The sequence below is a fragment of the Psittacula echo genome (assembly GCF_963264785.1).
Source record: "Psittacula echo genome assembly, chromosome: 7".
NCBI classification, from domain to species: Eukaryota; Metazoa; Chordata; class Aves; order Psittaciformes; family Psittacidae; genus Psittacula; species Psittacula echo.
Window position 1 is genome coordinate 50,609,207 of NC_137740.1, and position 14,870 is coordinate 50,624,076.

General features: G+C 49.0%; 1 protein-coding gene across 3 annotated transcripts in view; it reads left to right on the plus strand.

Annotated features, from left to right (window-relative positions):
• Positions 1-14,870, plus strand: part of EPHB1 (EPH receptor B1) — a gene marked incomplete at both ends in the record, with an annotated part of 68,065 nt that overhangs the window by 16,213 nt on the left and 36,982 nt on the right. For 2 of the 3 annotated variants that reach the window (XM_080622637.1, XM_080622638.1), the window contains 2 exons: positions 7,964-8,028; positions 11,676-12,357. In XM_080622637.1, the coding sequence (XP_080478763.1) occupies positions 7,964-8,028; positions 11,676-12,357 (747 nt within the window). Of the gene's footprint in view, positions 1-7,963; positions 8,029-11,675; positions 12,358-14,870 lie in introns of those variants that run through there. The other variant, XM_080622639.1, reaches the window with a different exon arrangement.

The following is a 14,870-nucleotide window of genomic DNA, read 5'->3' on the forward strand; positions in this document are numbered from 1 at the left end:
GCTCTTATTTTATTTCCTTTTAGGGGGGTTCCTTGTCTTCTTATATATAGCATGATGAAGATCAAGCTATCTCTTCCCAAGGCGCTCCTGGCAGAATATCCTTCTCATTGAATGAGCTCGCTTGCTTCCATTCAACCTGCCTGGAGCACACCATGTGCAGCCAATACTATACGTGGCTGATGACCAAGTATTGAGCTACAGAAAAGTAGCAGAAACATGAAGTTGCTGACATCACTACCACATGTTTGGTTTATCCTTGCCATCCCTTAAGGTGCTGTGCTCCCCCTGGGATTTGTCATGGGTTGGGGGACTGGATCCTCCTCACTTGCTTGGCTGTTGAGATGGTTGTTCAAGCCAGCAGGTCTCTACCCAAGAGGTCCAGGATACCCATCTGATGCTGAAGCCGCCTGACTGTGTGACAAGGGATAGGGTGTCCTTGGGCATCCGACCTTCAGTCTTGATTGACTTTGGCATGTGCTCCTGGGTGGTGATAGTAGGTATGGCTCTTGGGATGGCTGGTTCTGTCCTGGTGGGCCAGAGCATTCATTAAAGCGCTCTCTTGGCCCTTGTTGCTGCTTGATTTTGAGTTGCCAAACGCATCTGCTCCCATCTGTAAATACTTAGGCATGGACTATGATCTGTATGTGGATTTTGTATATCTATGGCCTGTTTGCAATTATAGAAAGTATGATATCAGCAACTGACTTTTGTCACTTACAGGAGCAAATGAGCACCTTTATATTTGGAAAATATTGGGTTACCTGTAACAAGCTCTCCTGAGATTTTCCCCTAGCATCTGATATCTGGGTTTGAGCTTGGTGGATTAAAACTTGTTCCCAGTTTTTCTGAAGTAGGTTTACGATTAAGAAAACAAAAGGTATTGAAAGCCCTATCTCCTCTCTCTTATCTTTATATGTGATTCAGTCCCCTTTGTTTTTTCTTTTTCCCCGTGATGCGTGCTCTCTTTTTTTTGGTATTTTGCTGTTGTTTCCTTCCCTCTTCCTTATCTCTCCCTCTGCAGTTCTCTCTCTTTTCTTCTCCATTCCTCTCCCCCTCCACCTCCCCCGTGTAATTTATTTGCAGGCAGGTTGTCTCTTTGATTTACTGTCTCTCTCCTTGGTAGGATTATGATTAATGGATTGTATGGCTTCAGCTGAGCTCATCCAACACCACGTACCCATGCTGGGTCAAGCCCCTTCCAAGTGTGAAAAACCCGGGGGGAAGCTGGAGCTGAGTTTCTTCTGCATCGTGTGCAGGGAGGAGTGAGTGTTGGTCAGTGGGACTTATGGTCCAAACCTTACATCACCTCCTGAGCTTTTTTAGCCAGTGTTAAGCATGGGCTTGGTGGAGGGTCTTTCTCCTGTGCTTCGCTCTTGCCTGATATGCTGGGTTTGCCATGTGTATGCATACACACTTGCAGAAATTTAAGCAAGTATTTCACTGTCTGTTTCCAGGCACATCAACCAGTATATTTCAATTTGCTATATCCTGATATGGGTAGTGTTTGCTGCTTGTAATTAGAGCGTTTCATCCTGCAGTCACAGCAGGCAGCGGCTTATTGATAAAGTTGTTATATAGTTGCTGAGCAAACACCCCCAAATCGGAGCTTCATTAAGTTATCTCCTGCCCTGCTGTGATGCATCTTCATTGCATGCTGAAATCCATGCCATTGGCGAGGGATCCCAGAGGAGGTCCAGGACTGTGTTGTGCAGCCACAGCTTAACGCACCCCATCACAAATTGACACAGTGCACTTGTCCTCAGCTGATACATATATATATATATTTATATATATATGTATAAATTCTTTATTTTGCCAACCAAAAGCAGGGCTTTTTTGGCCACCACAGATCTTGTGCTGACTGGTGGCCGTTGATGGTGGTGTCATGGTTAAGGTGTCTTTGCAGAGCAGTCTCCTTTACCCCAAGAGGTTCATGTAGACCCCAGAGCATTGGTGGTTTCCTTGGAAAAACAGGCAGAAGATGCTGGGTGTTGACTTGTTTTGTTGTTGTTTAGCACATCCTCCCCCTTCTTGACGGGTTCGTTATTCAGTGGGTAATCCTTCATAACGAACCCGCGGGAGATTGATAGGGAGAGCTCGTTATGCACTTCCAGAGCAGTTTCAACATCATTCCATAGCAGCAAAATGCACCATTAAAGGCAGAGAGCTATAGGAATGATGGGATGTAATTAGTTGTTGCTGTAATGTTTTTGATTGAAAGTATTTAGATACAGTAAGAGGCTCTTTCGGAAGCTGATGCTCTCAGGAAACTGTTCAGAGCAGCAGCTCTTACCAAAGGAGAGAGGCTGATCCTGCTCTTACCTTGCCTACCTCTACAGCACTGTAATTAAACCACCTTGGAGATGTCATGGCATTCATGCAGTGTAGCTGCTGACTCCTTTGTGGCATAAGGGGTGAGCAGTAGTGCCCCCTCCCAGTTAGGAGCAGGAACCAGATGGGGACTCCTCCTGTAGAAGAGGCTTTTTGTGGGGTATGTGTGCCCAGCACTTTGCTGCCTTGGTCCCTGTGGCAGAGCCACGCACATCTCATGTTCATGCTTTTTCCCAGCTTAGTCCAAGCTCAGGATATATTGAAACCTTCCATGGGTGAACCTGGACCACATTGTAGGATGTTGTGGTCAGAAGCAATGTCATGGAGAGCACCTGGAATTACTCAGGCAACCTCCTGGTGTCTGCTTGAACCCCTTCATCTATGGGAAATAGAATTAAATTCAGATTATTCCCTTGGCACCTGTGGGACTTTCTTCCCATTGACATTGAGAGTTGTGATGCAATCATGGACATATAATTAATGGTGATGAAAGCCATGGATGCAATCTGGGCTTGGCCTGAAGTCATGACAACCATGGGAAGGCAGAGCTTGCAGCATCATAGCAGTTAATATTATTTAGCACTAGTCTTTGTAATAAAGCATCTTGGCTCTGTTTCCTTATAGTTCCCTTTTTCTGGTAATGTCACCAAACTTGGACAGAAGCTTCTCAAGCTGTGCACTTGCCTTGGGCTGATTTTGCTGAAGCTCTTGGGAGAGAAAGAGGAGGTAGAAAGAAAGCTTGGCATTTATGAGCTTGAAATAAAGGGGAAAATATGGTGCTTTGCTTGTGGAAAAAACTCTTGCTTTTGTTCCTCTTCAGGAAGTCATGCTATGGAGCTGGGACTGCCCAGGGAACATGCCCTGGGGCTGGACCATGCAGTGAACCCATCAGTGGTTGCTTTGTGCTGTAGCACATCAGGACAAGTTTCTGAAGATCCTACCCACAGAGCATCCTCTGTCCCTCTGGACCCTAGATCCAAGCCCTGCATGACCACGTGTGCCCTGCCCCTCACTCAATGCCTGCCCTCCCGTCTCCCTGTAAAGGTTCAGCTATTGACATGCACCCCTCTGCTCCCCACGCATCTTGGGGGGCTTATTTCCAGCAGCTGGCATCCTTTCCAAATCTCCTTCTACCCATCTGTTGTTACCAAGCCTTCTCTCTCCTTATTTTGCTTAATTTCTATCTTTTTCCTCTTGGTTGTCTTAGACATGCCTGCATCTCTTTGCATATGCCCAAGCATTTGCTTTTGAGTGCCTTAGGCTGGTTTCTGCCATTATGTTGCAGGAGCAAGAGCTGTTCTTGTTTTGGGAGAGCGACCATGTTCCCAAGGCATCTATTGAGGAGTGCAGCAGTCCTGGAAGTTTCTTTATGGTCCCTCTGGACAGATTTGTTGTCATACCTCTTTCTGTCCAGATGACAGTGCTGAAACAGGATGAAACTGGGTTGGTCTCCTTTCTTCCGCCTCTCTCTGCCTGTAGCCAGACCTTGCACCCTGCCAGGAAAAGTCCCACCTTCTATGGTGAGATTGGCAGGACCCCTCCATGCTGGAGAGGTCTGAAATACAGGCTTCAAGCTGGGGATTTCAGGAAATAAGTTTCACTTTGTTTTGGCTAGTTCAGAAAGGTTTTTCTGGAAGAGGCTTAAATCCTGATGGGAAGGGTGGTTGGTGAGATGTGGCATCAGCTCCTGCAGTGGATCCTGCGCTGCCCTGCTCCCCACCTGGCTACTCTTGCCCCGAGTAACTTGAATGATGCCAGCCCTCCCTTTGCTTCTCTGAGATCCAGCTTATCCCACCACAGGCATCAGCTCTGGCCACATCTCTCACTGGTTTGCACAGAAGGATGAGGGGAGCCCGGAATGGCAGCGGATCCTTCCTGCCTGGATTGCATGAGCACTATCACAGATGGATGTGCTGCTCAGCAGCGAGGATGCTGGTGCATTCTAATTGCTGGCATCTTTACTTGTTATGAGTGTAATTGTGAGTAGACGTTTGTTTTTGTATTGATAATTAGGGACTGGAACAGATGGTGAAGGCTTAGTTTAAAGTAATGTGTCCATTAAGGAAAATCTACTGTATACAGCTGAAGATTCTTCACTCTGAGAGCTCAGCTCTTGGTAGCAGAGCTTGTCTTCTCCCTAATGAGAACTTCAGCCAATATAGCCTGGTCAGCTGCCTTCAGTGAAGGCTCAGGTCCTGAAGACTTCTCCAAGTGAATTGTATTGAGCTCTCCCCTGAGCAGAGCATCCCCTGGGCATCTGCTCTGCACACGTGTTTGAAAGTTGTTGCTGGAGGAGCTGTACCTTGAGCAGGCAAGGGGAGGGCAGCGCCTTACCTGCATTTGCCCATTGGACACTGAGCCTGCCTGCTGGCACAGTGGAGGTGGTGGGATTCTGATGCAGGTGCACAGGCAGCATGGGGTTAACATGGAGTGGCTAATGGTGTTGTGCTAGTTGTAGGAGGCACAGGAAGATGATAGCGTTAATACCCAGTGCCAAATAAGAAGGACTGGTCCTCACAGCAGGACGAGGCAGGCAAGAGGAGAGATGCAAGGTGTCTTTGTGGCGTTTCCACTGGTTAATGTCGCTCAGGCACTGCTCTGCAGTAATCCCCTTGCTAGCAGGCAAAGGGATCTTACTTCCTGTACCTGCTTTGCCTGCTCCCAAGGGGTGGATGCCTGGGGGGAGTGATCCCTGTGTCCCCACACTGGTAGCGATATTTTGCAGCCCAGACATGGAGGCGTGAGACCTGAGAGCCCCATCTCGTCCCTCATTGCTTTGCGAGGAACTGGGGCAAGAGGCAGAGTCATCTGCAACCCCCCCAGCGCTGAAGGAGGGTGCTCAGCAGCCTTAGCCCTAAGTGGCCCGGCCATAAACGTCCCTGCGGGGTTTCCCCTGGCGTCACGGGATTACTTGAACCTCCCAGAAAATGAAGTAAAAGCCAAGATTTCCTCCAAGAGGAAGCAGCGGAGGTCAATGGGAAATTGCTTAGCCGAGTCCTTCTGGTGCCAGTGCCTCTGCAGTCACGGGGTTTGGGTGAGCTCAGCAGGAATTTGAGCTGAAATTTAACCAGTTTATGTAAAAAACCCCAACAAACCAACCAAACCATTTTACCAGGTTACGGATCTTCTTGTATATGGTAGCGTCAGGGCAGGATCTGAGCAAGAGTTGGTCTGTAGAGGGTCGAGGTTTTAGCAGTGGCTCTCAGCCCTCTTTTTCCTTTGGTTTGCAAATTGCATTAGAAACACAAAGCTGTTGAAGTGCGAGTTACGCATCAGTGTGGAAACCTTGTGAGTGCGACCTCCCTGGCCACAACCACACAGCCCTCTTGGGGCTCCAACAACTTCCAAACGAAAGCCTCTCTGTGTTTCAAGTCATTAATTTATTTAATTAGTTATTTTGCAGTCTCCTGTTTAGTGAGCATTGCTGCTGTGCCTCCCTGCTTTCTTTCCTTAAGAGCCTTTGGGGAGAAACTGGAGGGAAGGGGTGAGATCCTCTGGGTGGGATCCTGGTGGCTGTCACCTCAGAGCAGCGCTGGTCCTCGCGTGCTACTGCCCCACACAGCAGATGTATTTTATCGGAAGTACATTCCTCTGTCATCATCCCACCCCCAAAAAAATCCCAAATCCCAACCCAATGACCTGGGGAAGGAAGCTGTAAGTGTGTGGAACAGGAAGGGAGATGATGGAGTGAAAATACTGCCTGAATAAACCCTTGCAAGAAGTGCCTTTCCTGTAACTGAGTGTGTCCTTACTTACCATGGGGTTAGTGAGCTGGGTCCCAGCACGGCCACGCTCCCTGCGTCACCCTGGGCTCTGCTGCCTCAGTTTCCTGTGTGTGGCACAAGGATTCTGCATTTGCTGTGGGGAAAAGCAGTGATCATTTTAGGGGCTCTTAGGGCATCCCTCGCTGCATAGCCCTGCTGGGAGGGGGGACTGGGAGTTGTTGGCACAGCCTTTTGCTTCTGCCTTCGCTTCCATTTATGCATGGGTATGTCTGCCTGCTTATTTGAAGGGCCATAGTTAGGATTAAATGACAACTTAATGAGGTGTGAGGCTGTTTGCAAGGGATGGAAGGCTTGGTGGTGAGCAGAAACTTCCTGGAGGTCTGGAGCCCCTCGTCCTGAGGAGTTGGAGCTGGGATCATATTAGCTGGCTTCTGCCAAACAGAAAAGGGCTGAAACTGTATAGCGTAACATGCTGTGATAGCATGAAGGCCACCATGGTTTTGTGTGCGCTGTATGGACCAGGGGTGAATGTGTGGGTGCTGTGGGCTTCGAAGGCTCCCTGGCAGTGCCACAGCAGCATCCTGGAACTGGTTAGGGGCACAGAAGCCTTGCATGCTCCCGAGCACCTTTTCGTTCCCTCTTTGGGGTGGTTGCCTTGCTGTCCCTGCCTCCACGGCTATGCTTACCTCTGGAAGCCAGGCTGGGCCAGCAGCTCCGGCAGGGATTTTGTTAGAGCATTTATCAGTTGTAGCAGGGTGGGGAGTTCCTGGTCACGCTTCTCTGACTTCCCATCCCAGAGCAGCCAGCAAAGGGAGGGGTGGGAAGATTAATAGGACTCTCATTTCCCTCATGCAATTGCTGGAGCAGGCGTGGAGAGATTAAAAGCAGTGGTCCGGCGGCAGTTCATGTTCCTGGGCTGATTTTTATTTCCTGACCTTTATTTCTCTGGTTGCACCCATTTTCCTGGCACTGTAAAGCTGCCATGAAGACCTGGGAAAGGGGAGCAACGGGGGATGCTCGGCTATGCCAGCATCTCCTCCTCCTGCTTGTTCGAGACACAGGAACTGAGGAAATGAATCTGCATGTCTGCTTGCTGCAAACAAATAAATAAAACCTGGAGCATTTTCCCCATCTGTTTCTATATGTTGTTGCTCTCGCTATTATTCTTGTTGTGTTTTGTTGGGGTTTATTTTTAAAGGCTGAAAGTAGGGTATGTCAGCTGTATTACAGCTTCTGAACATTTCCGACCAAATTCTCCCGCAAAAGACCCCCAGCAGACTAAAACAGCCCAAACAGTGTGATTTTTATTTGCTTATATGAAATCACTCTGACAAATAACAACTGTGTGCCAGGGCAACTCAGGGCACCAGACAGATGCAGTGCATAAAAGCGGATGTCTGGTGTTGTGGGGCGAAGCAAGTAGCTGCGAACAAGTTGAATGGGACCCACTTGAAAAGCCCATATGGAGGTTCTGGAGGAAAGGGTGGGCTCTGCCTGTGGTAGGAGTCTTCACCCCAATCTCCTGCTGCTTCCAAGGAGTTAATGCAAACTCACTTACAGGCCTAGATGGGGTTTTGTATGTGCATGTAATGACTCCATGAAATGCAGCATCCTTCTTAGTTTTTAAATAGTTTTAGTTGATAACACTGTTGGGAGGGTCAGAGATGGCAGCATGGGCTTGGCTCAGGCTGAGACTCTGCAAGGAATCTTGTCCTGCACCATTTGCTCTGGAGTGAAGCTGTTCGTAGATGTATTAGGGCACCTGCTGCTTTATTTCTGAGCAGCTCCAAGCGTCAGATGCATGTTCTATGAACCCAGCTGAATGTTTTTCTGCGGCTCCAAGCCCATAATGTCATCAAAAACTTCAGGAGTGAATAGTTTGCTTTCCTTTTCTTCTGTTTCCTCAGAAACTTTAATGGATACGCGGACAGCGACGGCCGAGCTGGGCTGGACCGCCAACCCGCCTTCGGGGGTAAGTGTCACTTGTCCAGCTGATCCTTACATGATCTCATGGGGCTCTTATGGGCTATTTAACTTAAAATGCAGGTGGGGAGCTGAAGAAGTTGTAGTGGGAACGGTGGTGCCCCATTGGGCTAGCATGGGACATCTGTGCTGAGCTGCATGGCTGGTCTGGGGCTGAGCATGCCTTCTCTGAATCAGTCTTGGGGGTTCAGCAAAGGTGGTCTCTCTCTGCTTGCTTTCTCCTCCCCTACCTGTCTTCTTCCCAGGTGAAGGGTCCATCCCCATCACTACTCTCCATCCCTCTGCTCATGCCTTCCCTCTCCCTGTGCCAAAAGGCTTGTAATTAGGAAACATTAGTAGGCTCAAAACAGCTTTCATACCTGGAACATCATCCATAATTGCACTCGGCAGTGCTCTTCCCTGGCTATTAATGTCACTTTTATGAAGTAATGAGGAACAAAACACCCTGAGGCACTTAAAACATCTTTTTTATATAATACTAGCCTTTGAGGAATGGAAGCATAAAATAACCTGACTCACATTCCCCTGGCAGAGAAAGTGAGAGACTCAGCCAGTGGGGAAGAGAAGTGGTGGTAGGAGGAGATGTGAGCTGATAGATGGGCATCATGGTAGCACAGGCAACTGATCAGGCAGGGATGAGTACAGCAGCAGAGTCTGTCCCCAGGGCCTCCAGTACATGGCACCAAAGGGGAAAGAATGCTAGCCTGCATCTTCTTTAGGGTGTGACTGACTTGGCCAGATCCTCAAAAGAAATGAGGCTGTGCACCTTTTACTCCAGGCATGCAGTAGTCTCTATGAGCTGGTTGGTTACAGCTCTTAGTGTTAGGGTTTGTCTCATTTAATAGCTCGCAACAAATATTTGGGGGCAGATTTGTGCCACTTCTTGGCTTATCCAGTGGTAATGGTCAATATTTGGGTGAAGCTTGTCCAGAGTGTGGGTGTTAGGGTTTGCAGACTGTCACTCATCTGAGCAACCTGGCTTAGAGATGCTAAGATAAGTGTGAATTTCTGCTTGTTAGGGTCAACAAAGACCCCAAATTTAGTTGGTCTTTTTTTGTTTTTAGTCTTCAGTGCTCAAAAGCAGCTGGCCAAGGGCTGTGCTATTTCCTTTTCAGCCCAGATTGATGGAAGACAGGGTAAGAAACCAGAAGCTTCCTCTCTGCCCTGCCTTCCTCCATCCAAAATTGAGAGTGCACCGACAGCCTTGCTTTTGCAAGCGATAGCATCACAGGAACAGCCAAAGAAGGGAGGAACTAGAGAGGGAAGAAACAAGAGGGAGAAGAGTAGCTGCCATCTATAAGTGGGACCTTCCTGCACCTTGGGGCAGGAGGGAGGGGATGGGAGAGGGGCTCCTGACTACTGCTGGAGTGTCAACTCTTTCTGCCAGATTCCTCTCATTTCTCTTGGGGCTGGAGGTGCAGGGATGTGATGAGCCACCTCTCTTGACTCTGGGGTTGCCATCGGCATGGGCTGTGTGCAGGCTTTGAGTCCCTTTGAGTAGTGATATCTCCCTGTGGTGTGCTGAGCTCTGAGCGTGACTGTTCACCCTAGCTCACAGATGTGCCCTGGGGCTCAGCGGGGATGCTGACGTTAATGTTGGGGCTCAGATGCCAGCTGGGCAGCAGGGGCTGTGGTTGCTGAGGACTGGCTGCAGGATGTGGGCTGTCCTTCTGCTCTCCCCACTGGATGCGCTTTAAATCTCAGTAGAGACAGAGAATAACATTGTCTTAATCTCCAGCTCCCTGTGAATTATTTAGTGGGATCTTGTCAAAATGATGCATTTGTTACTGTTAGAGCATCGATGGCAGCAGCTGCTGGCACCACGGGTCTTTCCAGACACAGGAACCTGCTGCTCTTCAGTGCCTGGTTGCAGGATTCATCCCTTGCTGAACTCAAGGGATTCCCAAGGGAGCATCAGGGTCTGGCCCTAAACCCTCAGGAGGGTTTTCCAAGTGGCATTACATGTTATTTCCAGCACCATGTGCTGGGTCCGTAAGCGCAGGTAGGGTCTGCTGGCAGGTTTTGGCTCTGAGTTTTGAGACCCTGTTTGCAACCCCCCTGCAAAGGAAAGCAGCAAAGCTCAGGAGATGCTCTGTAGAAGGAGCTGGCGAGAGAGCTGGCTCCCAGATGGGCACTGGGAATAAAGGATAACAGGTCATGTCTGCCCCCATGCACCCGGCTGCGGTGTAGGAGCTGGCAGGTGGGGCTAAGGGAAGGATTCCTGCAGCAAAGACAATGGAGCAGTGAGGCTGGTGTTAATGCTGGTGGATGAGTCCTGGAAGAGAGCTTGTCATCTGGTGTTGATTGGATGACAGGGCTGTAATGCACATCCCAGGTGGGAATTGGGACAGGGGAACGATGCCAACCCCCTTGGTTTGGGGAGGATCTTTCTCATGTGAAAAGGTGTCTGGTAATGAAAGGGCATTAAATTCACACAGTTTGTCCATGGTGGAGAGGGTTTTTTTGCAGTGCTTTCATGGTACAGAATGAGAAGGGAGAGGACTCAGCTGGATGCGTGAGAGTTTATTGCTGGCTTGGTAAACATTGTTTAACAACAGTGTGCAACCCTGAGCTGTGATCATTGCTTAAACTTAGTGGAGCTGAGTAGGTGGACCCAGGAGCAAGCATTCTGCTGCACTTCTTGGCAGCATGAGGAGGACTCTGCTTTGAAAACAAAATAAGAACCTGTGATTTTTTTACATCAGGGCTGTGTTTTACAAAGGGGAAGCTTGCAGAGTAGGTGAAGAAAGTGGTTGTTAAATGGAAAATGGAAGAGGGCAAAATCAGGGTTACAGGATTGGTTGTGGTGCATCATCTCTTTGGGAAGACTCAACGTGACAGAGCAGGTTGGCATCACCCATCTGCTGTTGTATCCCCATGTAAGCACAAACACCCCTGAATGCTGCCATAGCATCGCTCCTGGAAATTATGCATGATATTCAGAGTGCTGTTTAAAGATTGCCATACAAATAACGCTGTTATGAAGAGACTGTAAACATGGATTAGTTAAAATGAATGGATTATGAGGTTGTAAATCAGTCTGTAGGACTCTAATGCTGTCACAGACTATTCACAGTTTGCCGCTGTCCCTTAATTGAAATTGTAGCCTGGATTATATTAATGCCCTTCTATAAATCGAATTGCAAATCTATATTCTGTCTCTCCTCAGCGGTGATGTTTTATTTAGTTAGTTTTCTTTCCCGGGGGAAATGATCCCATCGTGCTGAGAGCCTGAGGTCAGCCTCACTCTCCAGCCCATGTGCTGGCTCAGGCTTTAATGAAGCTGTATCCCTGTGTGCTGCTTTTCCTCTTACCTCCACATACATGGAGCGTATTTCTTCCCATTTTTACATCTTCTCATGGCAGCTAAGATGGTTACATGGAAAAGATGTTCAGATGGGAGGGATGGGGGCAGACATGCAGGGGCAAGAGGGTGAGGATTTCTCCTGATGCTGTCCCACGTGGCGTTTCTGCCCGTGCATCCTGTCGCGTGCCCGTGACCATGTTCCTAGTCCCCTTTGGGACTTTAGGAGTCTCCTTCCAGTCCTCTGCAGAGTGAGCAGCACCTCCATGGTCATGGGCCACTGCCGGTCCCTCTGCCTCCATCTCATCACTTCTTCCTTCTCCTTTCTGCAGTGGGAAGAAGTCAGTGGCTACGACGAAAACCTCAACACCATCCGTACGTACCAGGTGTGCAATGTCTTCGAGCCCAACCAGAACAACTGGCTCCTCACCACGTTCATCAACCGGCGTGGAGCTCACCGCATCTACACCGAGATGCGCTTCACTGTGCGGGACTGCAGCAGCCTCCCCAACGTCCCTGGCTCCTGCAAAGAGACCTTCAACCTCTACTACTACGAGACAGACTCTGTCATTGCCACCAAGAAGTCTGCCTTCTGGACAGAGGCACCCTACCTCAAAGTGGACACCATTGCTGCTGACGAGAGCTTCTCCCAGGTGGACTTTGGTGGCAGGTTGATGAAGGTGAACACAGAAGTGAGAAGTTTTGGGCCCCTAACCCGCAATGGCTTTTACCTGGCTTTCCAGGACTATGGGGCTTGTATGTCTCTGCTGTCTGTCAGGGTCTTCTTCAAGAAGTGCCCCAGTGTGGTGCAGAACTTTGCCATCTTCCCAGAGACAATGACAGGAGCAGAGAGCACCTCTCTAGTGACTGCCCGTGGCACCTGCATCCCCAATGCCGAGGAGGTGGATGTGCCCATCAAACTGTACTGCAATGGGGATGGGGAGTGGATGGTCCCCATCGGCCGCTGTACATGCAAGGCTGGTTATGAGCCAGAGAACAACGTGGCTTGCAAAGGTAAGGTTGGTTTTGGCTAACAAGGTGCTTCTATTGGTTTTGGGCTTTGCTTAACAAAATGTTTGTCCCCAGACAAGCTCTTTTGGATAATGCCTGTTGTGAAACGGGCTCTGCACTGTTTACCTGCCCTGAAGCAGTGTTGCTCTGGGCAAGGGATTTTGGAGCCGTCAACCTGTGTCTTCTCAGTGTGCTCCGGTCAGTCCATGGCCAAACTCCGTGAGCAGTTGCCACTGTGAGCCTGCTGGAAGCCTCCTCTGTGATCTGTTGCCTTCAAAGTGCTGTGCAGGCTGAGCCGCTTTCATCTGCCTTGTTATTCCCCCAGCAGAGCTGCGGGAGCCGGGAGCTGCCGTCGGGCCCGGCTGCAGCGAAGCTGCTCTGATTTTCAGCATTAATTGGGGTTTTTTTTTGCCGTGTTTTTTGGGTTTCCCCAGCCCGCTGCTGCCTGCTGGAGGCCTCCATAGCGCAGGGTTATAAATATAAAATAAAAGCCAATGAAAACAGCGCTCGCTGCTTTTCATCTCCTTTCTCTGTTCTGATGAATATTTCCCAACTACTGTTGGAGGATTGGCTTTATTTGCTGCCCTTTCTGTCTCTTCACAATTAAGATGGAGGGGTTTTTTTTATGCTGTTTGGAATGAGGAAAAAGGAGAGGTCTTTTTGCATGAGAAACTAACCTCATTTCATTAGTGCTTTCCAGAAGGTGGGCACCACCGGGTTGGAAAGAAGAAGGTTAAAGACAGGTGTCAAAGGGCTTTAGAGTTGGTTTTGGAGAAGGGGGAGTGATGGGAAGAGGTGTGACTTAAACCTCTTTTGGTGCAGGTGGCAGCAAGTGTAGCAGGTGATGCTCCTTGGGGTGGCCACTGTGTTTTTCTTCTCCATCTGTAACTCTGGATATATGAAAATGGCAAAGTTGGGATTCAAGCTATGGAGAAACTTGTTTGTTCATCTGCTTTAGACCTGGGAACTTGTGTAGGTTATCACCATGAAAAGCCACATTCCTGCCTGGCCAACGTAGGGACGGCAATGCCTTCCTGTGCCAGGGCTCCAACAACAGGGAAAGGATCAGAGTCCTTGTTTTCCCATCAGATGGCATCGCTGGTGGATTCCTTTCAGTTTTGTGGTTGATCCTGAATGTGGGTTTGCTCCCACCAGGAGATGGATTCCCGTGAGGAGCTGAAGTGCTCTGTCGGAGCGAGGGCTCTGCAAACCGGAGTGTTTCTGGCGAGACGTTCCTCTACTATTGAATAAACAAACAGAAAGCGCACATGGTTTTATGGCAAACTGACATTTTCTCGTCATTGAAAAATAAATACTCATTTTAGCTAAAGACTGGAACTGGGAAATAATGTCATTTTGCCAGAAATGTGGGGAAAACAATGATAATGTAAAACTGCTGCAGGTTTCGGTGATGTTGACCATTCTATTTGCTGCTGCCTGGGGTGGTGGAGAAAGTTGGGGTCTTGAATGCTTCTAACTTCTCAGGAGGAGATTGTTGTACCTACCCAGTGCTTGTTGTATGGGACAAGGCAGAGAATGAAGGATAGGAGGACACAAGAGTCTACCAAGAAATCTGGAGGGGAGCTTTTGACAAGGGCCTGTAGTGACAGGAAAAGGGGAAACGGCTTTAACCTGACAAAGGGGAGATTTAGGTTAGATATAAGGAAGAAGTTCTTCCCTGTGAGAGTGCTGAGGTGCTGGCACAGGGTGCCCAGAGAAGCTGTGGCTGCCCCATCCCTGGCAATGTTCAAGGCCAGGTTGGACGGGGCTTGAAGCAACCTGGTCTGGTGGAAGATGTCCCTGGCAGGGGATTGGAACTAGATGAACTTTCAGGTCCCTTCCAACCCAAACCAGTTTAGGCCTCTATAAAGAGGCATGGGAGCAAACCTGCTCAGGGTGGGTATTAGACCTATCTCCATGGCTTCTTTTGTTTCCTTTTCTCATGCAAACCCCAAAATGGTCATGGTGTATTCATGCCATCAAAGCTGTGCTGACCAGACACCTGTACATTGGGAATTTGCTGAGTTCTCTGTGTCACAGTGCTTGTCTCTAGCTGTGCTCCCACTCCTCAGCAGTGCTGATGCTGAAGGAGAAACCCCTTGTGCTGCCCTAGTGTGGGCTCTGCAGAGCTTCTAGTGAGCATTTTGCCTTTGCATGGGGAGCATGCTTTGCATTTGGGCTCCTTGAGGGAAAATTCAGGATTCTGTCAGGCCTAAGGCAGTCGAAATGTCTTTTATGGATTGACTGACATAATCTGGGATCCTGAAAGGCACCGAAGTATGCTGTGGATGCAGACCAAGCAGGTGATTAAATGGCACCGAGCATATGCGTGATGATGAGACGATGCTTTTTTGATGATCCTGTGGGCACTGTTGGGAGCTGGTATGATGTTGTCTTTAGAGCAGAGCTCCCATAACTCCCCTCTCCCAGTCCTGTGAGAGTATTTCCCAGTTCCCATGCGGGGGTGATAGATGAGAGGCTAGGGTTGTAAGTGGGACCTGTGAGTTTGAAGTTCC